General features: G+C 39.0%; 1 protein-coding gene across 1 annotated transcript in view; it reads left to right on the top strand.

Annotated features, from left to right (window-relative positions):
- LOC134354260 (serine/threonine-protein kinase BRSK2-like) overlaps window positions 1-25,938 on the top strand; it is a 1,028,846-nt gene that overhangs the window by 866,057 nt on the left and 136,851 nt on the right. The window contains 1 exon segment of the mRNA XM_063063164.1: window positions 7,656-7,802. Coding sequence (XP_062919234.1) covers window positions 7,656-7,802 — 147 coding nt within the window.

Below are 25,938 nucleotides of genomic sequence, written 5' to 3'. Positions count from 1 at the left end.
ACGCAAGTGGAACAGGTCAAAGGCTTTAAGTTCCTTGGGGTCAATATCACAAATGACCTGACTTGGTCCAACCAAGCAGAGTCCACTGCCAAGAAAGCCCACAGGCACCTTTACTTCCTGAGAAAGCTAAAGAAATTTGACCTGCCCCCTGAAACCCTCACTAATTTTTATAGATGCACCATAGAAAGCATTCTTCTCGGGTGCGTCACAACCTGGTATGGAAGTTGTCCTGTCCAAGACCGAAAGAAGCAGCACAAGATCGTGAACACAGCGCAGCACATCACACGAACCAATCTTCTGTCCTTGGACTCACTTTACACCGCACGCTGTCGGAGCAGTGCTGCCAGGATAATCAAGGACATGACCCACCCAGCCAACACACTTTTCATACCTCTTCCCTCTGGGAGAAGGCTCAGGAGCTTGAACACTCGTACGGCCAGATTTGGGAACAGCTTCTTTCCAACTGTGATAAGACTGCTGAACGGATCCTGACCTGGATCTGGTCCGTACCCTCCAAATATCCGGACCTGCCTCTCAGTTTTTTTGCACTACCTTACTTTCCATTTTCTGTTTTCTATTTATGATTTATAATTTAAATTGTTAATATTTACTATCGATTTGTACTCCAGGGAGCGCAAAGCGCATAATCAAATATCGCTGTGATGATTGTACGTTCTAGTATCAATTGTTTGGTGACAATAAAGTATAAAGTATAAATATAACAGTAAAATGGTGAGAAAATAACAAGACTTTCTGAAAAGAAGCACAGTTTCAATGAAATACTGCCAGGCTGTGTTTAGGAGCTCGAACTGATAATGCAGAAGAGAGCTTAATGGCTGAACTATCCTTCTTTCTATATATTCTTATGGAGACTCATCAGTAGAGAAAGAGTTTTTTTCAAATCCTAAACTAAATTAGGAGCTAGGCACCAAAAAGAAATCATTTTTCAAATGCATATGAAGCTACAGCCCTTATTTTAACTGTTCAATTTTAGAATGATGATTTTATCACTGAAATGTATTTGATTTTCTTTTCAAATGAACTTCCCGTAGTATAACAATAAGATAAACTAAAAGTGGAAAAGTAGTTCTCAGTAAAGAATGCCTTAATGCTTCAATCACTGTGCAGACTAAAGAGAAGCATTGCATGTCAAGAACTTATGCACTCTCCTTTGGAGAACTAGAAATATTCAGAAGGGTTTTTACTGCACTAGAACAATGGCTGGAAGTTGTCTGCTATATTTTTATGCCTTTAAAACAGTATTATTGGTGATTTTAAAGCTTTTGTAATGCCATGACCTCTGTATATGCACAGAATAACATCATCATGTTCATGTGAACTATCAGTTTCAGTGCAGGATTTTGTTTTTATGGGTTCTCAGGGCTGTTGACATTCAGAAACATGCTGTAGGCAGCCAGGTTTTGAAGAGACTTTATGTGAAATGAGACACTTTCTTTCAGCTACTGGGGAATGTTTTTACCTGGTGAACAAATGCTGCAGCAATCAGAGTCATAAAGTCAGTCATGGAGCATGAAACAGATCATTCAGCCCTCCACATCCTATAGACCCTGGGTACCCATTCTTATTAATCCCAACCTCCAGCACTTGGCTCATAGCCTTCTAAGCTTCGATAACTTAAATATTGAGGAAAAACTCTGTTTCCAACATTCTCTCCAGCAATGCCTTCCAGGTCCTCAACATTCTATAAACAGGAGAGGTTTCCCTCTGAGACACCTAACCCCGTATCTATAATCTATGCCCTCTAGTTTCTTTGCCTGTAATAAGGAGAAATTTTTCTTGCAGTTTACTCTACCTACGTCTCTTATAATTTTATACACATCCATCGTGTCCTTTCATAACCTTGTCCACTCCAGTTAGAACAAATCCAGCCTCTCCAGTCTCTCCTCATTATTGAAACACTCCATCCCAGGCAATATCCTAGTGAATCTTCTCTCACTCCCTCCAAAGACAACAGATATTTCTTATAGTGACCAGCTAATATTTGACCGCTCTTTTATTAAGCTGGAGCGTAAATTGTATTCAGTGCCTGAACTAATAAAGGCTAATATCCCTTTTCCCTTCCTTACCTGTACTGCAACCTCTAAGGACTTTGAACTCAGTTCCTCAGTCCTCCCTCAGACCTTGTCATTCATGGCCTATATTCATTATTACTCTCAAAATGCATTATCTCCCAACTTTTTTTTAAGGATCAACCTACATCTGCGATTTCTCAGCCTCTTTCACTAACATGTCACCATCACCCTGAAGACTAAGATTACCTTCCATATCGTCAACAACTTCCCCCAACATCCATTATTTTTTTCTAGTACCTTCCCTACTGCTGATATTAAGCTCACAGGTTAACAATTGCCTTCCTTTTCCCAGGTGTCCTTCTTGAATAAAACAGACCATATTTGTCAGTCTCCAGCTATCTGGCCCCTCACATAGAGCCATCGAAGGTTTAAAAATTTTGGTCAGAGCCCCAACAGTCTCTTCCCTTGCCTCCCACGGCAGCCTGTGATAAATCTCATCTGTCCCCGGGGATTTACCTGCCTTCACACCTGGTATCTTCTTTTTATTACTGACATTTGTGCTGAAATTTCACCTTTCTTGTTGCTGAGTTTGCCTTTTGTCTGTTTCCTTTGCGAACACCAATGAAAAGTATTCATTTAGGACCGCAGCTGCACCTGCTGGTGTTTTAAGGTGGTCAGGTAGACATGAACAGGGTGGTAAAAAGCACTGCTTGCAGTGCAAAGGGTCCATGGAGACACTGCACTGCTGCAGTCAGCAACTCTCTCTGTGAGGTCACCAGCAAGGTAATCTGTCAGAAATAATGTTCCAAAAATACAGTACGTGAATGCCTACACTTTGGATGTCTGGAGATTTTTTAAAAAAGATGAAATTGTCTCTGTTTGAGTTTAGAGTTGATTCTCCCAAATGCAGCAAACTCAGAAATATGCCCAAGTTCTGTGGCAGCCGCCTGGAATGATCCTAAGACAGGGAACCTGGGAGCGGCCTTTGACACCATAGGCAAAGCAATGTAGCACTATTCTGAGACATGGTTTGAAAATGTAGGATTTTAGGGATGTTAGTGCAGTCAAGTTGGTGGTCATTTTAAAAAACAAGGATTCAGAATCAGAATCGGGTTTATTATCACTGATATATGTAATGAAATTTGTTTTATTTTAGCAGTACAGTGCAATGCATAAAATATACAAAGATACAATAAGAAATATATAAAATAATTAGTGCAAAAAAGGAGCCAAATAATGAGGTTGTGTTCATGGGCTGTTTAGAAATCAGATGGCAGAGGGGGAGATGCTGTTCCTAAAATGTGGAATGTGTGTCTTCAGGCTCCTGTACCTTCTCCCTGATGGTAGTAATGAGAAGCGGGCACATTCTGAGTGGTGGGGGTCTTGTATGATTGATGCTGTCTTTTTGAAACATCGCCTTTTGGAGATTTCCTTGATCCTTAGCAGACTAGTGTCCATAATGGAGCTGGCTGAGTTTACAGCCCTCTGCAGCTTTTCCTGATCCTGTGCATTGGCCACTCCATACCAGACTGCAGTACAATGAGTTAGAATGCTCTCCATGGTACATCTGTAGAAGGAAAACGATTTGGGAAAGTAAAGAAAAAGATTTGGGAAAGGGATAAAAAAAAATGATAAAATTAAGTAAATAAGTACATAGGGATTGGATAATTATGTCTGGAGGCAGGAGCAAGCATGAACAAATTAGGATATAAACACCTACAATGGTTGTTACATAGGCTTACATACAACATTTTGGACTAGTAGAAATGGTCCAGAAGAGATATATGGAAACTATTATTATTATTTTTCTTAACAACTAATATCATTACTTAGCCTAATAGATTAGAATTGCCACTGTACATAATTATCTATTTAAGTGTCTAATTTCCTTTTATATCATCTCAATGTGTACTTAAGAATGTATAAATAATTATAGTTTTATACATGTAAAAAAATGGAAAAGGTTATACGTGTGAAAAAAAGTACATGATACTTGTGAATTCCTTATCCAAATAAAAATAAAATTAAAAAAAAAGAAATTTGCTAGAGTCTTGGTGACACACCAGGCCTCCTTAAACTTCTAATGAAATGTTGCTGCTGGTGTGCTTTCTTCAACAGAATTCAGTGGAAACTGGATTATTGAAACCTGCTTTTTTTTTAGAGTAAATAGAACTGTTGTTCTTCAGAGTAACGAGGTTAAAAATTATGCTGGAGACAAATTTCCAGCACTGTATCACTGTTGGTATCATTTGGGAGAGTTTACACTGGAGTAACAATGCTTATACAAATCTTGCCAAAATGTCCGGGATTGAAATTCCTGGCAGGCACAGTGCTACCCAGAAATTGGTATTGCTGTACACTGGTTAAGCCAGTTTTGTGTAGAGCCTTGTATTGTTCTCAAGGTTATACAAAGGATTGTTTGGTTGACTTTATGTGTAGCTTAAGTGTAACAATTGATTTATCAAGATTTTTTTCAACTGCTGTTAAAGCTTTACTTTAAAATAATTTTGACTTTTCTATTAGCTTTAAACCAAATGTGATTTTCAGACCATAATTATTGTTGTTAGTAGCAACTAGGGCAGCATGTGTACTTTCCTGGCAATTTTTTCATATGTAAGTGTAATTGCAAATCCCATGGCACACTATTCCATGAATAACTCCTATAAATGAGTGTTTTGGTTCATATGGAAACCCACTTTCTTGTTCTGAGCTGTGAGCAAATGTGTCGAGCGAAGCCGTTCTTACTGAAACATTCATTCCCATTTTCCTTTCACACTGAACACACTTCAATGCCCCTGGCAAGTAAGTAGGAAAAAACAAGCTGTCAGATGAGATTGGGGCATCATAATAAAGGAGATAAGGATTTGGTGGGAATATGGGGATGGACAACTCTTCTGTAACTGACATAAATTGTTCAAAACCTCTTCTTTCCTGATAACTTTTGTTTATCAACTGATCTGATGAAAAAGGATAAACTGGGAAGCAATCTCTGGAACATCAGCAGAGTCCAATCTACATATCGAAAGGAGATCCCAACTGTATCTCACCCCTGTTCAACATCACAAGGGGATAGTGGCAAATTCAGATAGTAAGAAGTTTTGGCTGTTATAAATGTTCATTTTCCCAGTTTCAGCCAGTGGCCTGCCTGTGTTAAAATACTTCCGAGATCTTTCACTTCATATTTACTTCATTTTCATTGAGCCAGCACCTCTTTATCTACTCTTCGCAACAGGAATGTTCTCACTGCACTGGAAAACACAATTTCCTGTGTTTTAGGCATCCCAACATACCAAAGTAAATACATTGCTGAAGCTCAGTTTTATTTCCTTCACGTTTCTGCTTATCTAAGCTATTTGAGGTAATGTGCCATTATACTAACAAAAGCAGCAGTATAAGAGCAATAATTATGTAATGGATGTATTGTCCTAAACTCCAAAAAAATTGAACTTAGTTAACAGATATTTTCTGAATGACAATTTAGAACCAAATGGATTTTGTTATCTCATGCTCCCATGTTATTTGTTGACCCTAGTCTATGTTGTTTTTCCGGGAGATAGTAGGAGTCCCACATGGCCTAGCATTTGCAATGAAACTATTGCAACCCATTTTTATTTTTAGTTAGCATTTGCCAAGTCTAGTTCAATTAGTACAGAGTACTGATAAAGGGTCATTAACAAAAATTATTGATTTTTTTAAAGTACGTTGAGAACCACAATGATTTTTTTTCTTGCGTATTGACCTGTTTTTTATTTTTCTATTATCATTATGTTAAACATCAGCGATCCAATTTGAAATGACGGCCAGATTGGGAGTATGTTGAATACGGAAACCTAAGACCCTCAAGCACATTAATGGCTTGCACTCCCAGTGCACATGACTAATAATGGGCTCACGACTTATTTGAATTAGGATGCTTATAGATAATGCAGCTGGAATGGTATCCCACCAGGCAAGCTCCAGTTTATTGCAGTTGCTTCAGTGAGCGCCAGAAGAGGACTAAACTTTTGTTGCTTGGTAATCTAGCCCATATGTCAGGACACTTCTCACTTTATCTGGCAATTTATTTATGCCTTGCTTTAAGCAGAAACCAAAAAAATGATTCAGAGTTGTTAATGACAAACTATAGCAACAATCTTCTATAGCCAAAAAGCCTAAAGTGAAAATAAATGGCAACATGTTGGCTTTTTGTTCTGTGTTGCTTGTAAAGTGTCATCTGTGTTAAAACCCACGTGTATCACTAAAATGTTTAATTGAGTTGACCTATTATCGCGTTAATTTTGCCAGAGGGGTAGCCAGTACTTAATTTCATGCAGTGCTCTACAAATGTATAACCAGCTCCTTCATTCCCCAGTCTTACAGATGCTGGCCTCAAAGCAGATGCAAAAATTCATGGATAAGTAACTTGCTATCTTTTCTCTCTTCTTTCTATATCTCTGCTCTACCACTTCTGACAGTATCAAAACTGAGAGTATTAATTTGGTGATCAGTACTATTTCGAATATAAATGACAGAATCATCACATTATCATTCAAAATACAGTGGATTTCAAATTCAGTTAATTTGGGCAGCTGCTTATTTGGGACAACTCTCAAAAAATTAAAACAAGAATATAGCCAGGATTCCCTTCATTTATTTGGGACATTGTGCCACTTAATTGGGACAGGAGACTGTGCCAAACAGTTTCTAACTAAAACCTGTCATGTGCACTTGTATGGTTATTAGACACTACACGGTACTTAGAGCAAACAGTTTTTAAACAATGTCAATTGTGTATGTTTGTGTTCAAAAAGCACTGATTTTTGTCACTGATAGTTGGCAAGAAATAAGTAGTAAGAAAATTCAGAATTGCTTTGTTCACTGCCGTTTCAAGCATTTAGGCTTGGAGATGCCAGAAATGGCCAGAAGTGAAAATGAAATGATTTCATGACTTCAGCAAGTTAGGAACTACAAAAAAATTTGAAGGTATCAACAATTATCTTGAATGCTACAATAAGAAGTCAAGATTTGGAGGATGCAATTGTCAAAAGCTTTGTATGAAGGCAGTCCATTAGGTGTCTGCACTAATTTGGTTCATTTAGTCAATCAAAAGAACACGGGAGCTAGTTGGTTGTCCATTGTATCCAACAATATCAGTGAAACCTGTGAGAGTTTTTAAAGCGAAAAAGCCAGTACCCTTGGACAGTTCCACTCTCTCCACCTCAGAAGTCTGGATCGAGTGGTACGAGTAGTCATCACAAAGTGTGGTCTTCCTTGGTTGTAGTGGATAACCATGTCTTCTTCAGTGCCTTATCATGGCCTTCTGGGTTAATGGATTTGCAGTGCCATGCTAAACTCAGGTTTCATGTACCCTCTCTGGTTGGTGTAAAGTATCCCACCTCAGAAATCAAGTTACAGCAGAGGACTGTGCTAAACCATTCTGCTTTCTCCCAAACCAATACCATTAGGTCTGATTATGTGATCAATAACTCATTGTTGTTTTCTACCAGCTTATTGTGGACAAATGCTTTTCCTCATTACTTACCTTACAACACTGAAAAGAAAATTTTCAGAGAAGAAAATTCTGTTTGAGGTTTTTTTTCTTAATAAGGAAAGATTTTAATTCTGAGGTTTCTGGTGTTGTAGGGAGCACTGCCATTTGACGACGATAATCTGAGACAGTTACTGGAAAAAGTAAAGCGTGGTGTGTTTCATATGCCACACTTTATACCACCAGACTGCCAAAACCTCTTAAAGGGAATGATCGAGGTGGATGCTTCAAAACGCTTAACTGTAAGTATTGGTTTTCTTTATCCCCACTTCTCTCTAAATGGTTGTACGTTAATCTCATGTTTGACCATGTAAAGCATTATTAATTGTTTCTTTCGAACACGTCAATAAAAGAAGCCACTGTCTGCTCAAGAGAACAGCAATAACAATAGTTTGGTTAAATACATTTCAGAATGAAAATTCAAAAAAAATTCAATATTCATAATTCTATAAATGTCAGTGATGCACTTTCTACTTTTTTACACATTGCTTCCTGTAGCAAATTTTAGTGCAGCTTAACTGACTAAAACTCTCATTTAAAGTTGAGGCATTGGTTGTCACAGTCCATTAATATGCCAGTGAAGTGTTAAGAGAAATGAGGTGAGGTATGATCAATTACAAGGCAGAAGCACTGTTGTGTAGAAGCAACTTTACTTGGTTAGGGGACACAGGTTATGGTAGATTGGAGAAGATGATTGCTTTTTGATAAAGCTGCTTCCCTGGTGATTTAATAATTAACTTAATTGTCCGGTCCGCAGCTAAACCACACAGACCTACAAGATTCCAAGGCCTACCCTGTGCTGACATTGCTGATTTCAGTGACATGGTGCAGAGATGTGGACAATGTTTAGCCCTAGTCCAGCCTCCCAACATATATATGGATGGGAGGTGACCTCATTGTCACAAATAAAATTCAATCCGATAGATGCAAGAAGAACTATTCCTCTAGCTGAGGAGTCTAGTGCAAGGAATTGCAATGTGAAGATCATCATTCAGAGATGGTAAATCGTTGGAATTTTCTATCTCAGAAGACACTGGAGGCTTAGTCATTGATTTAATTAAAGCTGAGATCAATAATAGAGACAGAGTAAACACGGCATGGGAACTGGCCCCTCTGCCCAGTGTGTCCATGGTAACCGTCAGATAACCTCAACACTAGTTCCATGTTTTCCTCTGAATCTCCGGCAAACCTCGCCTCCAACACTGGTACAGATAATTCTGCTACCCACCTACACTGGAAGCAATTTACAGTAGCCAATTAACCTACCGCAGCACTTGTAGGATGAAATTGGAACGCAGCTATATTTTCCTGAACGTGACTGCACACATTGATAAGGTGGTGATGAAGGCATGTCTTTATTAGTCGGCGTTGAGTACAGCAGTTTAAGATTTACAAAAATCTGATAAGGCTGCATCTGGAGTATTGCATTCAGTCCTGGTCACTTCTTTGTAGGAAAGATGTGGAAGCTTTGCAGAGGGTGTAGATGAGGCTTACTGGGGTGCTAACTAGATTAGAGGGCATGTCCTATAAGAAGAGGTTGAACAAACTTGTGTTGATTTCCCTGGAACAGTAGAGGCTGAAGAGAGGTCAGATAGAAGTTTGTACAATAATGAGAGATATAGATAGAGAGCCAGTACCTTTTTTTTGCAGTCCAAATGTCTAATACTAGAGAGCAGGCAAGTCCACAGGAAAAATGTGGGGCAAGTTTTTACACAGAGTGGTGGGTGCCTGGACTATGTTCTGCCAGGGTTAGTCATGGAGGCAAATACAACTGAGGTGTCTGAGCCTTTTAGATAGGTGCATGAATGTGCAGAAAATGGTAGGATATGGACATTGTGGTGGCAGAAGGGGTTAATTTAGTTAAGTATTTAATTACGAATTCAATCATTTCAGCACAACATGGTGGGCCAAAGGGCCTGCCTCTGTCTATGTTTTGGGTACTTGGGGAAGCCTACATGGTCACAGGGGAGAATGTGGAAACTCTACATAGACAGCTCCCAAAGTCAGGGTTGATCCAAGATCTCTGGAGGTGTGAGACAGCAATAGCAACTGCTACACCACTGAATGGCCTGTGAGCCAAGTTTCAATCTCCCCTTAGAAAGGCAATGATTTTGCTGATTATAATTTACTCACATTCAAATTTAAAGAATTCATGCTCTCTTTTCACTCATTGAGGGATCAAGGACAAATGATACTGAGTTAGAAGACCAAACATGATTACATTGAATGATGGAGTAGGGCTGAAGGGCCAAATGGCTTAATCTTGCTTCTGTTTCTTCTGTTCTTATGCCCCATCCAATGTTACATGGCACCATTCCAACTAAACAAGGGCATTCTGATTGAATGGTAGATGTCTCATGTGTTGTACCTTGCTGAGGTTTGAGTATGTTTCTCTTAGTATCCAGGGCATATACGGCCTACTCTTCTGAATCTTCTTTCCATTCAAGCCTGTGCTGCTCTGCACGACCTTTACTTTTTGACCCATTACGCTGCATTCTCAGACAAACATTTACTTATGAAACCACATCTGGGAGAAACTACATTTTTCAGAGTGTTTTAAGTCAGGTTAAAAGTGGTTCAACAACAGGTAGGACTAAATGATCCAACAACCTATGCGTCAGATGAAAGCTTTGCATTTTTGCTGCATCCGTCCTTGATAGATGGTAAACAGAAACACACAGCCCACAGCATAGAATGTACTATAGTCATTGAAGCTAGGCAATACAGAACAGTATAAAGGACAACCACACCTCATCCAAGCTATTCTTGTCCAATTACAGATACAAACATTTAGGAGGCAACACAGAAAATTGCCCTGATGCGTCCTGAAAAGAAAAAAAAGAGCAAGTCCAATCTACCTAATTACTAAGCTATTATTCTACATTCAGTCATAAGCACAGTGAAGGAAGGTGCTGTCATCAGAGCAATGAAAGCATCTCCCTTTCATTTAATTTAATAGAGTTGCCATCTAAGTTTTAACCAATCTTCAACACCGAAATCTGGTGTTCCCTTTTTCCCTTGTAAATATTGATCCTAAATACTTCACGCTTCCTTGTCAATTTTTGTTTTCTGTTCCATTTCAACAAAAAGAAACCAGATTTGTTTCTTTTTCTTTCTGTGTGTATTTCATGACTATCTGGAGAAAACAAATATCAGAGTTGTATTGTACATGTATTTGACAATAAAATGAACCTTTGAACCTTTGATTTTGCAATTAACAATTCATTTTAACTGACCAATGCTCACCACTTCACTATTCATTTTAATATTTACTGAAACTCTCTCCAAAATCTCCCTCAATATTCTCCTTAATTTTCTTTTAGCTTTCTTTATTTGCCTCTGATTCTTATCCTGGATTACTATTGGATATCCAAATCTGACATTTTCAAATCGGAGAAAAAACAGTTAATGTGATTTTGATATTGCTGTAGTTACTTGCCGATTTAATGTATTATAAACATTCTGTGCTTCTTCTCATCAATGGATAATAAAAGTTTAAGTGTTTATCTAGATATATTTTTAATTTTTATCCTCAAATTCAGTATTTTATGGAAAGCTTCATCTTCCCTTTGTACTGTATAGGGTAGTTAACATTATTGGTTCCCACAATTTCCAGTTCATAACTTGTGAATTACATGTGATGTAATATCTGTTTTTTTTGTAATTCATGACATACATTCTGAAACATAGTACTGTCTTTTAAAATTATTTTAGGGTGCATGCACCTGAACTGTACAGGATAACTTTGTACATAATTGCAGCAGAAATTATTCCAAAGTTAAATTTAACATGCAATCAATTAAAACATCAAAAATCATTAACAATCTTGAACAAAGCATGCCGCAGGACCAGGATATCGATGATGTTTGAGGGGTGGCTTTGTGGTGCAATGAGAAGAGTGAATAATAGCTTTCAACTTGGAATAACTGAGGGCTAAGATTGCCAAGTGTCATCGCTGAAAGCCACAAAGAATGATATTTTCATTCCTCAGGACTGTGTTTCTTTCAGCACCATTTATGTAATGGTCAAAAGATCATGAAATGCTGCACTGTAATATGAATAGAAGAAATTAAAACTGATGGTAGGAAGATAACGAAATCTCAACTTTGTATTGTGGCTGCAGTAGCTTGTTGTTTCCATGATTATTCATTTTTGATATTCTGGATAATACATAAAAGTTTGTACTGCAAGTTGAGCAGAAGTGCTTTCATTATTTTTGTAGTTTTTGCCATTTAAGTTTAACTAGTCCTTTTGTATTCTGCCCACATGTGAGGTGAAGCCAAAGCCGAGTGATTAGCAACAATCCAGGGGTGATGCTGAGAATTTTATTTACAAAGAAAGTAGTTCTAATCTGGAATACACTGTGTGAAGATATGGCCAGTACATAGTCAATTGTTGTTTTCAGAAGGAAATGTCGTATATGTTTGAAGGTAAATATTTACATGGTTATGGGTCGAGTAGCAGGAGTGGGTGGTTTTCTCACTAAAAAATCTGGTTAAGACTCGGGCTTCCCTTTGTCCTGTACAGTAACAATCCTTGGATTTATTTGATCTCGTTTACTTTTACGTTGCTGGACATTGTGTTCATAATGTAGAATACAGCCTTGTTCCACCTATATTCCTTAAGAGATTCTGAATCTGAGTCAGGCATTGGATTTAAAAATTGTTGTTTGAAAAAGAAAGCTACAGCTCTTTTTTTTTCTTAATGTCATGCTGTCAAAACTATCAAGAATTTTTCAATTTGTGCCGATATGCTACTGTATAATTCCTCCATTGTCTCAAACTGCTGAGGACTCAATATGCTCTTTGAAGCTGCTTTTAATTTTGAACATTGAAAAATAGTTTTTTATAGTCGCTTTAAGCATAGAGAAGCTGTAGGCTTACCCATTAAGTTAACCAAGAAAGCAAATATCCTGAGTCAACATGTCTGGGAACCTGAATGCATTTCCTCTGAAGAACATCAAGAATAGGCTTAAACCCAGAGCCTGATGGAGGTGCAAGGTCCATGCTGACTAAAGCAGCTTTTCAAGCGTGACTTCTGTATTCCAGCAGAGTTCTTTTTGTACTTCATGAAAATGTCTTTATGCTTCCACATAAAATTACCATAATATATTAATTCATCTAAGTAATCTTCACCAAAGTTTTGAAAATCTCATGAAAACCTTGTTTTCATTATTTTTTTGCACTTGCCATCTCAGGGAATCTCCTAAAATCAAAATAAAACTTAAAAGTTGGTCCTTCTGTTAGGCCATGTAATTTTCTTTGGAATTCTGAGAGCTGCTTTATGATGGTTTTCTACTTTAAAGCTGCTGCAGGAAAGTGAAGTTGGTTATCAGAAACAGAATATACTTAAAACATCAAAATAAGCTTCGATTTACATGTGAGTTATTAATCTGATACTTCTCTTGAAAGAAAACAGCACTTAATATTTCAGGCCAATGACTTTCTGTTCGAGCTAGGGTAGATTAAATGCCCTTAATCTAGTGAAGATTGGGGATAAGAAGCAGATGGGGAAGAAGACTGGAGTTACAAAATGGACATGGATGGGTAAAGGACTAGTTGCAGCAGAGTCAGAATTAAAACCGGAAGACTGGACTGAAGCTGTAATTGGAAAATGGTGAAAAGTAAAAGTAGGCAATACCAGGGCTCCAATAATGATCTGACTTGGAAGTCCATCCTTCCATCCTCAGAAAGCTGGCAATTGCGTAAACCAATATTAGAAAGTGGGGCACGCTCAGTAATGAGTTCATAAAAACTTGGTTAGCTTGTTGGCCACAGAACTGGGCTGCATCATATTGGAAACATATTGCGATTTTAGTGAGAGCACAAGATGATGATTTCTCCGTACCTGGTTTGAAAAGTTATGAAGAGATGCCTGAAAAATTGAACCATTTTTCTTTGAAATATTATATGTGACTAAAATCTACACAAAACCCACTAAGATGAATGGGGATGATAGGGACCTGGTGATGAAAGGGAAAAACAAGTTACATTTTAAAAATATTTTTGTTTAATGCATTTGAATGATAAGCTAGAGAAAGGACGATTAAAACGGGTGGGTAGGAATATAGAGTTGAAGTTGTAACCTATGATCAGCCATAACTTTATTTAATGTGAGATGAGTTCAATGGGTCAGTGACCTATTCCTACTCAAACTCTCATGTTTGAGGCAGAATGGACTATTTTGAAAAGGTGAGCAGTTTAGAATGAGGAGAGTAAATGAAAAGGATATGAAAAGAGAGGAGAAACCTCTCTACCCAGACTGGTTAACTATTGTCCTAAGCTCTCAGCAGAAAACTACCAAGGAGGCACAAGAGAATACAGGTGCTGGAATTTGGAACAATGCACTAAAAGCTGGAGAAACTCAGAGAAATAGACCAACGGTCCCCAACCACCGGGCCGCAAAACATGCGCTACCGGGCCGAGAGGAAACGATATGAGTCAGCTGCACCTTTCCTCATTCCCTGTCACGCACTGTTGAACTTGAACATAGGGTTGCCAACTGTCCCGTATTGCCGGGACATCCCGTATATTAGGCTAAATTGGTTTGTCCCATACGGGACCGCCCTTGTTCCGTATTTCTCCCGCTAAGGTAGAACGTACCTATGAAACCTTTCATGCTGAAATGGAGTAAAGCGCAGAAGCAATTACCATTAATTTATATGGGAAAAATTTTTGAGCGTTCCCAGACCCAAAAAATAACCTACCAAATCATAACAAGTAACACATTAAACCTAAAATAAAACTAAGATATAGTTAAAGCAAGAATGATATGATAAATACACAGCCTATATAAAGTAGAAATAATGTATGTACAGTGTAGTCGGGAAGATTAAGTCAAAACCGATTTGTGGAAAAAAATTCGGCACGTACACGCATGCGCACACAAGTGCCCGCACAAGGCTTCATGGTCAGGTAATCTTTCTCAGGGTAAACACTGTCCCGTATTTGACTGCTACTTTTGTTCCTTATTTGGGAGTAAGAATGTTGGCAACCTTAACTGTAAAAGACATGTTGAGGTGAGTTTAACCCTACTTGAACACCCCCCCCCCCCCCCACCGGTCGGCTAGTCTGCAAGAATATTGTCAATATTAAACCGGTACGCGGTGCAGAAAAGGTTGGGGACCCCTGAAATAGAAAATCAATATTTTGGGTTGAGACCCTTCATCTAGACTGAAGGGTCACTGGAATGAAGAATAGATGAAAGGTCTGACCGTATATTTTCCTCCTGAACAGCTTATTGTGTGCCGCTCAGGAAACTATTAAGATTGGATAAGCTCCCTATTTTATACCATTTTCAAATTGTCGTCCTATTGAAGCCAAGTCAGGTGGAATATTAAACAGCAGTCAGTCTAATCCCATCCTGGGAATTCTATAAGAATTCCATCAAAAAGTTGTAAACTTGTTGATTTCACAAATAGGTGCAGTAAAAATCAACATGGGCAGATGGAATGAAGGAATATAGAGGCAGAAAAAATAAAGATACATTTTGTGGACTGTTTAGTGATATGAATACTGCTGTACTCTGATTGAAACAAATCGACTGTTTCCATTGCATAATGTTGCAAAAAGATACACCACAAATCAAAAATAAGAACTTCAATATGTTCTTGTTTCTGGCTAATATAATTACATGCTATAACTTGTTAGAAACCATAGAACCCATAGAAAAACTACAGCACAGAAACAGGCCTTTTGGCCCTTCTTGGCTGTGCCGAACCATTTTCTGCCTAGTCCCACTGACCTGCACACGGACCATGTATCTCTGTATACCTCCCATCCATGTAACTGTCCAATTTATTCTTAAATGTTAAAAAAGAACCTGCATTTACCACCTCATCTGGAAGCTCATTCCACACTCCCACCACTCTCTGTGTGAAGAAGCCCCCCCCAATGTTCCCTTTAAACTTTTCCCCCCTCACCCTTAACCCATGTCCTCTGGTTTTTTTTCTCCCGTTGCCTCAGTGGAAAAAGCCTGCTTACATTCACTCTATCTATACCCAACATAATTTTATATACCTCTATCAAATCTCCCCTCATTCTTCTACACTCCAGGGAATAAAGTCCTAACCTGTTCAACCTTCCTTTGTAACTGAGTTTCTCAAGTCCCAGCACCATCCTTGCAAACCTTCTCTGCACTCTTTCAACCTTATTAATATCCTTCCTGTAATTTGGTGACCAAAACTGAACACAATACTCCAGATTCGGCCTCACCAATGCCTTATACAGCCTCATCATAACATTCCAGCTCTTATACTCAATACTTTGATTAATAAAGGCCAATGTAACAACAGCTCTCTTTACGACCCTATCTACCTGTGATGCCACTTTTAGGGAATTTTGTACCTGTATTCCCAGATCCCTCTGTTCTACTGCACTCCTCAGTGTCTTACCATTTACCCTGTATGTTCTACCTTGGTTTGTCCTTCCAAAGTGCAATACCTCACACTTGTCTGTATTAAACTCCATCTACCATTTTTCAGCCCATTTTTTCCAGCTGATCCAAGTCCCTCTGCAAGCTTTGAAAACCTTCCTCACTGTCCACTACACCTCCAATCTTTGTATCATCAGCAAATTTGCTGATCCAATTTACCACAGTATCCTCCGGATTTCATATAGATGACAAATAACAATGGACCCAGCACTGATCCCTGTGGCACACCACTAGCCACAGGCCTCTACTCGGAGAAGCAATTCTCTACTACCACTCTTTGGCTTCTTCCATTGAGCCAATGTCTAATCCAATTTACCACCTCTCCATGTATACCTAGCGACTGCATTTTCCTAACTAACCTCCCATGCGGGACCTTGTCAAAGGCCTTACTGAGTCCATGTAGACAATATCCACTGCCTTCCCTTCATCCACTTTCCTGGTAACCTCCTCGAAAAACTCCAATAGATTGGTCGAACATGATCTACCATGCACAAAGCCATGTTGACTCTCCCTAATAAGTCCCTGTCTATCCAAATGCTTATAGATTCTGTCTCTTAGTACTCCCTCCAATAACTTACGCACTACCGACGTCAAATTTACCGGCCTATAATTTCCGGGATTACTTTTCGATCCTTTTTTAAACAACGGAACAACATGAGCCATTCTCCAATCCTCTGGCACCTCACCCGTAGACACCAACATTTTAAATATATCTGCCAGGGCCTCTGCAATTTCAACACTAGTCTCCTTCAAGGTCCGAGGGAATACCCTGTCAGGTCCTGGGGATTTATCCGCTTTAATTTGCCTCAAGATAGCAAGCACCTCCTCCTTTTCAATCTGTACAGTTTCCATGATCCCACTACTTGTTCCCCTTAATTCTGTAGACTTCATGACAGTTTCCTTAGTAAATACAGACGCAAAAAAGCCACTTAAGATCTCCCCCATTTCTTTTGGTTCCGCACATAGCCGACCACTCTGATCTTCAAGAGGACCAATTTTATCCCGTCCAATCCTTTTACTCTTAATATACCTGTAAAAGCTCTTTGGATTATCCTTCACTTTGACTGCCAAGGCAACCTCATGTCTTCTTTTAGCCCTCCTGATTTCCTTCTTAAGTACTTTCTTGCACTTCTTATACTCCTCAAGCACCTTATTTACTCCCTGTTTCCTATACATGTCATACAACTCTCTCTTCTTCTTTATCAGAGTTGCAATATCCCTTGAGAACCAAGGTTCCTTATTCCTATTCACTTTGCCTTTAATCCTGACAGGAACATACAAGCTCTGCACTCTCAAAATTTCTCCTTTGAAGTCTTCCCACTTACCGATCACATCCTCGCTAGAGAACAACCTGTCCCAATCCACACATTTTAGATCCTTTCTCATTTCTTCAAATTTGGCCTTCTTCCAGTTCAGAACCTCAACACTAGGACCAGATCTATCCTTGTCCATGATTGTTGAAACTAATGGTGTTACGAATCAAAGTGCTTCCCTACACACACTTCCGTCACTTGTCCTAATTTGTTTCCTAATGGGAGATCTAATATTGCATCCCCTCTAGTTGGTACCTCTATATATTGATTTAGAAACTTTCCTGAAGACATTTTACAAACTCTAGCCCATCTAGACCCCTAACAGTATGGGAGTCCCAATCAATATGTGGAAAATTAAAATCCCCTACCACCACAATTTTATGTTTCCTGCAGTTGCCTGCTATCTCTCTGCAGATTTGCTCCTCCAATTCTCACTGACTATTGGGTGATCTATAATACAACCCCACTAATGTGGCCATACCTTTCCTGTTTCTCAGCTCCACCCATAAGGACTCAGTAGACAAGCCCTCTACTCTGTCCTGCCTGAACACTGCTGTAACATTTTCCCTGACAAGCAATGCTACTCCCCTCCCACATTTCATTCCTCAGCCTCTATCACATCTGAAACATTGGAACCCTGGAATATTAAGCTGCCAGTCCTGCCCCTCCTGTAGCCAAGTTTCACTAATTGCTATAACGTCATAATTCCACGTGTCAATCTACGCCCTCAACTTGTCTGCCTTCCCCGCAATAATCCTAGCATTGAAATATATACACCTCAGAAGATTTTTACCACCACTCACAACCTTTCTACTAGCGAATTTGCTTGAACTTTTAACATCATTTATTTTCACCTGAGAGTGGAGAGAATTCCTTGAATAGTCCATACAGAAACTAATGTGAAAGTACAACAAAACTCTTCCACTTTCGTCATTTCTACCCTGCCCTGCAACTTTTCATTCCACTTTGCGTCCTAAATACATTAAAGCTCATTAGATGTGTCACTGCTCTCTGTTTTATCTATCCACAGTAACTGTAGTTTCTGCATTGATATAAAACTGTGTAAAAAAATCTAAATTTCTTAATTTATTGGTAACAACTATATTCTGTTTTGCAAGCTACCTCTAAATTTATCCTGCACCCTAATTTTGAATGTAGTCAGGAGCTTCTTCTTGTGGCATCTTCCGAGGTTCATGCGCATTAAATCCATTGCCTTGCTTTTTTTGTTACATCATCCAATAGATTAAATAAAATTGAATACTTTAGAATGTATAAGGTAGAGTTTCTAAATATCTTTGGAATATAATTGTCAGTTATTTAGCACCTAATATAAATGAAATATCATTCTGCATCTTTTTTGCATATACATTAATGATGAGATGACTGCAATCCACTCTTAACACATCTTTTTTTCCCTCAAAAAGACTTTCAGCTTATTAGATGCATATTTAAGTACCTCAATTACATTGGCAATGCTTTGCAGACATGGTTTTGCTAATGTCGCTGATGTTGAAGTTGGAGGTTGTTTGCATTGCAATATGTCACCTTGTCATGCCTGAGCATGGCCATTGTATTTATTGAATTAAGTTCATTATAGAAATTTCTCTGACCATTGTGTTTTTAGGATTGGTCCTCGACCGAAGGAAAAATTGACTTTGTTTGCTTCTGGAGTTGAATATGTGCATTTCAGTGGACTGGGCTGTGCAAAAATAAGAAATGATTACAAGAATTAGCAAGTAGTTACTCTAATTTTTTTTACTTTTCATTTATTTCATTTTTCATGATGTCTTATTTAACTGGTAAAGATCTGCTACTAATTATATTAAAATAGAATAGAACACAACTGTAACCTTTATAATATACCAACTGAATAGCATAGTTCCAGCTCAGTTCAAATATAGAATAGATGCTGATATTTTGTATTGAACATTATCTTTAATTCATTAAAGCTAAATCAAGGGTGAGCAAAACTACAATATCTAATTTGGAAGCCTCAGAGGCAATTTTAGAAACCAAATTTTTGGAAAGTGATAGCCTTAGGGGGTATTTGGTGAGATGATCTTGACTCAAAACATCAATTCCTTTTCCTCCACAGATACTGTTCAACCTCCTAAATTTCTCCAGCTATTTGTTGTTTTTTAGCTGCAGAGGATATTTATCTGAATATTATTAGGGTTGAGAACTTGAGTAGCGAGAAGATGGAACAGTTAGGATAATGATAGAGACGGTTAAAAGCAGAAGAAATAGAGATTTCCGAGATGATAAGAGATTTTCATGGAGAAATATTATTTCCTCCACTGAGTCAATCAATCACCACAAGTCACAGATTTAAAGACAGTTGTGAAAAATGTAGTTTTTTTTATTCCAGTTAGAGCTAAAAGGTGACAAAAGCTGTTTTTATAATTATTTTAAAGGGATTTGAACAGATACTTGATTTGAACAGGTACATGGTGTACAGACAGAAAAGTCGTGTGCAGTACTGGATGTCTCTGTTCTTTCAAGAAGCCAGTTGTCTTGTTTGCAGAATCTCTCCTTAAAAGAACCTGGTTATAATTTGAAGTAAATTAGTAAGAAACATAAAAATGCTCTGTAAAAGCTTCCATAGATAGACTAAAAAGAAGAAAAGAATAGCAAAATTTCCTATGGGTTCTTTGTAGACAGGAATAGGAGAAATTATATTGTGGAATAAGGAAATAGAAGAGAAAGTAAATTTTTATATTTCTTCATGAAATGTGGCACAAAATGTCCCAGAAATAGTGGGAAACAACAGTAAGAATGTGCCTGAAGAGCTGAAGAAAGTAGCTTTAGTGAAAAAGCAGCTTTCATATAAGAGGACAGATATTCAGGACTGAGACATGAAGAAATTTGTTCACCTAATGGATTAAAAATCTTTGGAATTCGTGAAGTAAGAGAGCTGTGTAGATTCTGTTGTTAGGTATATTCAGAATGGATATTAATTGAGAAATGTATGATTAGTACAGGAAAGTTTAACATACGTGAGACCGGTAGAACAGGTGTAGGGGGACAAATAGTCAACTCGAACTCGAACTCAAAATTTTATTGTCTTATAACACAAGAACATAAGAAAATTGGAACAGGGTAAGCTATCAGGCCCTTCAAATATCTGCTGTGGATCCCAGCATTTTCCCAGTTCTCTTGTATACTACTAGCTATTGCCACTTCGGACATCCTGCATTTCAATTGTCAAGTAACCTTTACCTCCTTTGCTAATTGTGGATTGTGCTTCTTCTCATGAAGTCCTCCTTTTTATTGGGATGAACTCTTGCAGATTATTACAGTTCCCTTCAAATATGCCATTGATTTTTCCCTATTTATGCTCTGATTTATTGAGAGGTTGGATTTTTCGTGTCTACATACTACTGTCACTGGTGCCTTCATTCCACTGCTAGTCATGATTTCAATTGAAACTGATTCCATATTACCACCCAATATCTTTAAATCATGATGCAGCATTGTTCTGGTTCCTTCCTTGATTAAAACCCCATCCTACCTCTCTTCCCTATGATCAGCTCTTTTAGAACAGATTATCACCTGAAAAATGGGGTTTCAATTCTCGTCACTATGTTTCTGTAATTGCAATTATGCCATGCATACTATATATTTTGCTATCTGTGCTACCATCTCATCTGTCTTGTTGAAAATGCAATGTGTATTCCAATAGAGAATAGTCAGCTTTTTTTTTCCACAGATGTTCGCAACTCTAGATTTGACACTATTTTTTGCATATTTCCATTTGCAACTTCTGCCCTGGCCTATCATACTATAACAGTCAATTCCCCCCTCACTACCCACCAGTAATGCCACCAGTCTTTGAATTCTACTTGTTCCATTAGACCTTATGTTCTTGTTGCCCTCTCACCTCACCCCACTCTCTCCCATCATTAGTGTCTATATGGACCACATCAATGCATCCTCCCCCTCTAATTCTGTTTCATTTTCAGCACAGGAGATGTCCTTAACCCTAATGCAAAGCAGGCACACAACCTTCGAGACTTTCCATCTTTGCTACAGAGAATTCTGTTTATTCTTCTAACTATGCTATCCCCTATGACCATTATATTCTCGCCCCCATTTGAAAACCTTCATGTGCCATGGTGTGATAAATAGTTCGCACATTCTCCCTACAGTCACCACCCTCATCCAGAAAGGAAGCAAGAACCTAGTGTTTCTTTGACAAAGCTAAGGACTGAGATACCTCCAGAATGATCCTTTTGGTGCCCCCCGTCTGCTCTTTCTGCTGTCACACTATCTTGTCCCTGACCAATCACCAGTCTAGGGGTAGCTAATCTCATGGGTGCGTGGCTGTCGCCTGAAATAACGTGTCCATGTAACTCACATCTCCCTGAAGATGTTGCAAAGAACGGGTGAACCCAAACGCAGGACACTGGCACGGAGATAGAGTTAGGATGCAGACGAGAGTGTGAGCGTGGTGGGAGCTGAACAGCAAACAGGAGGGTGAACGGAAAAGCAGGAGGCAGGCAAAACTTTTCTTGACACAGGGCGTTGCTGGAGCTGAACGGCAAACAGGAGACAAGCGGCAGGCAACACTTATCTTGACACGGAGTGTTAAATGGAAAGGCAAACAGCAGGCAATACTTATCTTGACTCGGAGAGACAGAGTTACACAGGTGAACCTCGGTACCGAGGTAAAAATTAGAATACACAATCCTAAGCAGCCAGGAACGTGAATTACCACACTGGCTGAAACAACGATCTGGCAATGAGCGGATACAAAGCCGGGATATTTATGCTGCAGGTCTAGATGAGAATCAGGTGTGCTGCGATCAAAGGGAATTAGGAGAATATGGGGAATTAACGGTCGGGACCGTAACAGAAGATACACAATACTTGGAGCTCAAAGTCCAGCTGACGGTGCCAGAGTTCCTCATGTAGTCCACACTCGCTGCAGATCTGCTCACGGTTTGCCAAGTGTTCGCACATGGTGCAGCTATAATAAATCACTCACTCCGCCGTCTGTTTTAATTAATTAGTTTTATTCATTGATTGAATTAGTTTTTATTAACTCTCACCACTTTAGGAGAACGGATATTGCTTACATTAATGTGCCCTAATTTTAATCTCTTAACCAATCATAATATGCAGAAAGAAAACTAGCGATCACTTCCTTATTTACCACAATGAGCTGACTTGTACGTACCAAACAGCTGTCTTCTATTGCTGCACCTCCCTTTCTGAAAACTGCTACTGCCTTGCCCAGGTCCTCTTCTCTCACCTGCCACTTCTGACAAGGGGAGGGGACTTGCTTTATTTGCTCATAAGCAAAGACTGTTTATAGACAAAAATATCTGCAAAAATAGTTTCAATATCTTTGTTCTTTTGGGGCAAGCCAACTCCTAGAGGAGGTCACATTTCCTAAAACATTGAAATTGGGTCAATGCAAATATTTGTGTTGGAAAGTGAAGAACTTCAGGTTGTTAATATTTGGATGCTGCAGCTCCTTCAGAAATACTTTTTGTTCCACTTTGGAAATTGTGCATTGTTAATAGAAATAGTTGTTGGGTTTCTTTAAAATTATGATAAATATCTAAAACCATAGGCTACTGTTTATGCATTAAGTGGCTCTGTTCTGAAGAGTTGAAATATATTTCACTATTTAGAACTAAAACTAGCAAAATAGAATACCTCTTCTTTGCCATATTATCAGGTTGAGTTATGAGACAATTTTCTTATGTAGATTTTGTTTTGTATCTGGGTCTTATAATATCAGTTGAAACAGGAGAAGCAGTATTAGCTCAATGCCTGCATAACCAGATGGTGGTATATATCATGGCATACATCACAAATGCACACTTATGATTAATGCAGCTTACTATTCTTGGCAGATTACATGATTGTTCAACACCATCACTTTGTGATATATCACTACAATCTGAGGGCAATGGGTGTGTAATTTATTTCTTGTGCCTTATCATTAAACATCTACCCCAATTTTAAAAGCCTCTCTTATGACAAAATAATATTTTACACCGGATGCATCTCATGCACCATCAGTTCCTTGGGCATGCAACAGTAATCCCCTGGCCTGCAGACCTGGAAATATTTGAAAAAGATAGATTAGATGTAAGAACAAAACAGAAGCACCTTGTGAAAAAGGATCTAGTGTTTTCCCAGCATATATGACGAATAAACTCTTCCCGGGCTTCCAGGTATTGATTATACCAGGTATTATCCCGGGCTTCCAGGTATTGATTATAACCAATGTTTCGATGACAAACTCTGATGAAGATGGCAGAATTTGTCATCAAAACGTCAGTTATAATCGATATGTGCACCCGGCTGGAAGCCCAAGAAGAGTTTACTTGTCAAAAGCATCGTGTGTTCAGCAAAAGTGGAGGGAGCTAATATTACAATATGTTATGCTATTTATGTAATATATGGATCTATTTCTTTTAGAACAATGACATTCCCCCCCCGCTCTACATATTGACCTGTTATCTACACATGCACATTGTTCTCTCTCTCTCTCTCTCTATCACTGCAATGAGAATACACCAGTTTAAGTCATCTTCCGTGTGTGTGCTTTTATGTAATTGATATGTAATCATGCACAGACACAACAAATTAGCAATGGATGTCAAAAAATATGACGAACTACACCGACAGTTACGGGATGAAACATTGAGAGTTGAACAGCACGAGAATGCCAAAGGACTCATGGGTAACGGTGAAAGATGTGTTGAATTTAAAGTGAAAATAATGTGGTGATAGCTTCATTTGGGAAAGCTGACGAATTCGATGGTGCTAATCAAGGCTAGGAGCTGAACTGTATTGTAACACGAACAATGTGGAGGAGCAAAAGAAAGCCCCTGCATTTCTAAGCTTAATCGGTGCAAGGACATGCAATCCCTTACAGAACCTAGTAACCCCTGAAAAGCCAGCAAGCAAGACATTTGATGAAATTGTTACAAGTTTACAAAATCACTTGAGCCCTAAATCACTGGCAATAACTGAGAGATTTAGATGTTACAAAAGAAACCAGTCAAAATATGAAAGCATTTCTGTATACATTGCAGAACTGCACAAACTTTCCCGGTACTGTAACTTTAGAGATGGGCTTTCTGATGCATTAAGGGACAGGATTGCATGCGGCATGCATTGTCAAAGCACTCAAACATGGCTACTGACAGAAAGAGACCTAACCTTAGAACGGGCATTACCGTTGCAATATCATTAGAGACTGTAGCAAAGGATGCAGCAGAACTACAGAAAAGGAGGTTAGAATTGAAATGTACAAAATGCCCCTGAATGGGGCAAAAAGCCAAAGATGTTATCAATGTGGCAAATCCTCCCATGATGCAAATGACTGTTGGTTCAAGGAAAAAGTCTACAGAAAGTGTCACAGATAAGGCCACATAGAGAGAATGCAGAAGACAGACAAAAAACACATCCAAGTGAAAAGTCTCAAAAACAAAGCTAAGTAATTGAATAAAGTTATCAAATATAAAACAGAATCCTGCACCTATTTTCTATGTTTCTTGGCTCCATCCCTCCCCCTCCTGTCTTCTCCTATCATTTCGTATCTCTCCCTCCCCCCCCCACTTTCAAATCTCTTACTAGCTCTTCCTTCAGTTAGTCCTGACGAAGGGTCTCAGCCTGAAACATCGACTGTACCTCTTCCTAGAGATGCTGCCTGGCCTGCTGCATTCACCAACAACTTTGATGTGTGTTCCCTCATGGTATTGGAGCTGTTTTGTTGCACATTATTTAAGATGGATTTGAACACTCAGCTGAGTTTGCTTCAGGATCACAACTGCGCATAGATTGGCTGAGAGGTCCTTAGTCTAGTATGGGGAATAAAAAAGTTCCACCACTACCTCCATGGGCAAAACAGTTATGCTGATGACAGATCACCGGCCCCTTGTGTTCATTTTCAATCCCAGGAAGGAACTTCCAGTGATCACTGCTATCCGGTTACAACTTTGGACATTATTCCTAGGACCCCACTCTTATGACATAGAGTTCAAGGGTACCAAACAACTCAACAATGCTGATGACTTGTCATGTCTTCCACTGTTGGCAACTGAAGAAGAAAAGTCTTCAGACTGTGACCCAGCAGAAGTGTTTCACATGGCATTGGTGGACCAGTTGCTGGTAACAAATTCCGAAATACAAAAGGGAAACAAGGGATGACCCGACATTGTCAACAGTCTATAAAATCACCATGCAAGGATGGCCAGCTCATGGTCTCCCTATGTTTCCAGAGATGAGACCAACTGTCGGTATGTGAAAGAATGCTGATGTGTGGATCTTGAGCTGTGGTTCCCTCTGAACTGCACATCAGACTGATAGAAAATCTGCGTGATGGACACCTCGGAACAGTCTCACTCAGAGCTCTGTGTGGTGGCCGGGAATAGTTCAACAGATTGAAGACTTAGCCAATAGCTGTTTGGGATGCCAAAAAATTCAAAATGCACCCTCACAGGCACCGTTACACCCATGGGAGTGGACCAGCGATGTGCACAGTGGATGTTGGAGATCAAACATGGAGACATCACGTGGACCAGATACTGGATGCTCAACTGAAGAACACACTTGAGTCGATTGCATCCAACAAGGCGGACACATTACGGTCACCAGTGATTTACCTCTC

The sequence above is a fragment of the Mobula hypostoma genome, chromosome 11 (genome assembly GCF_963921235.1).
Source record: "Mobula hypostoma chromosome 11, sMobHyp1.1, whole genome shotgun sequence".
Classification (NCBI taxonomy): Eukaryota; Metazoa; Chordata; class Chondrichthyes; order Myliobatiformes; family Myliobatidae; genus Mobula; species Mobula hypostoma.
This window is presented reverse-complemented; position numbering and strand designations above follow the sequence as displayed.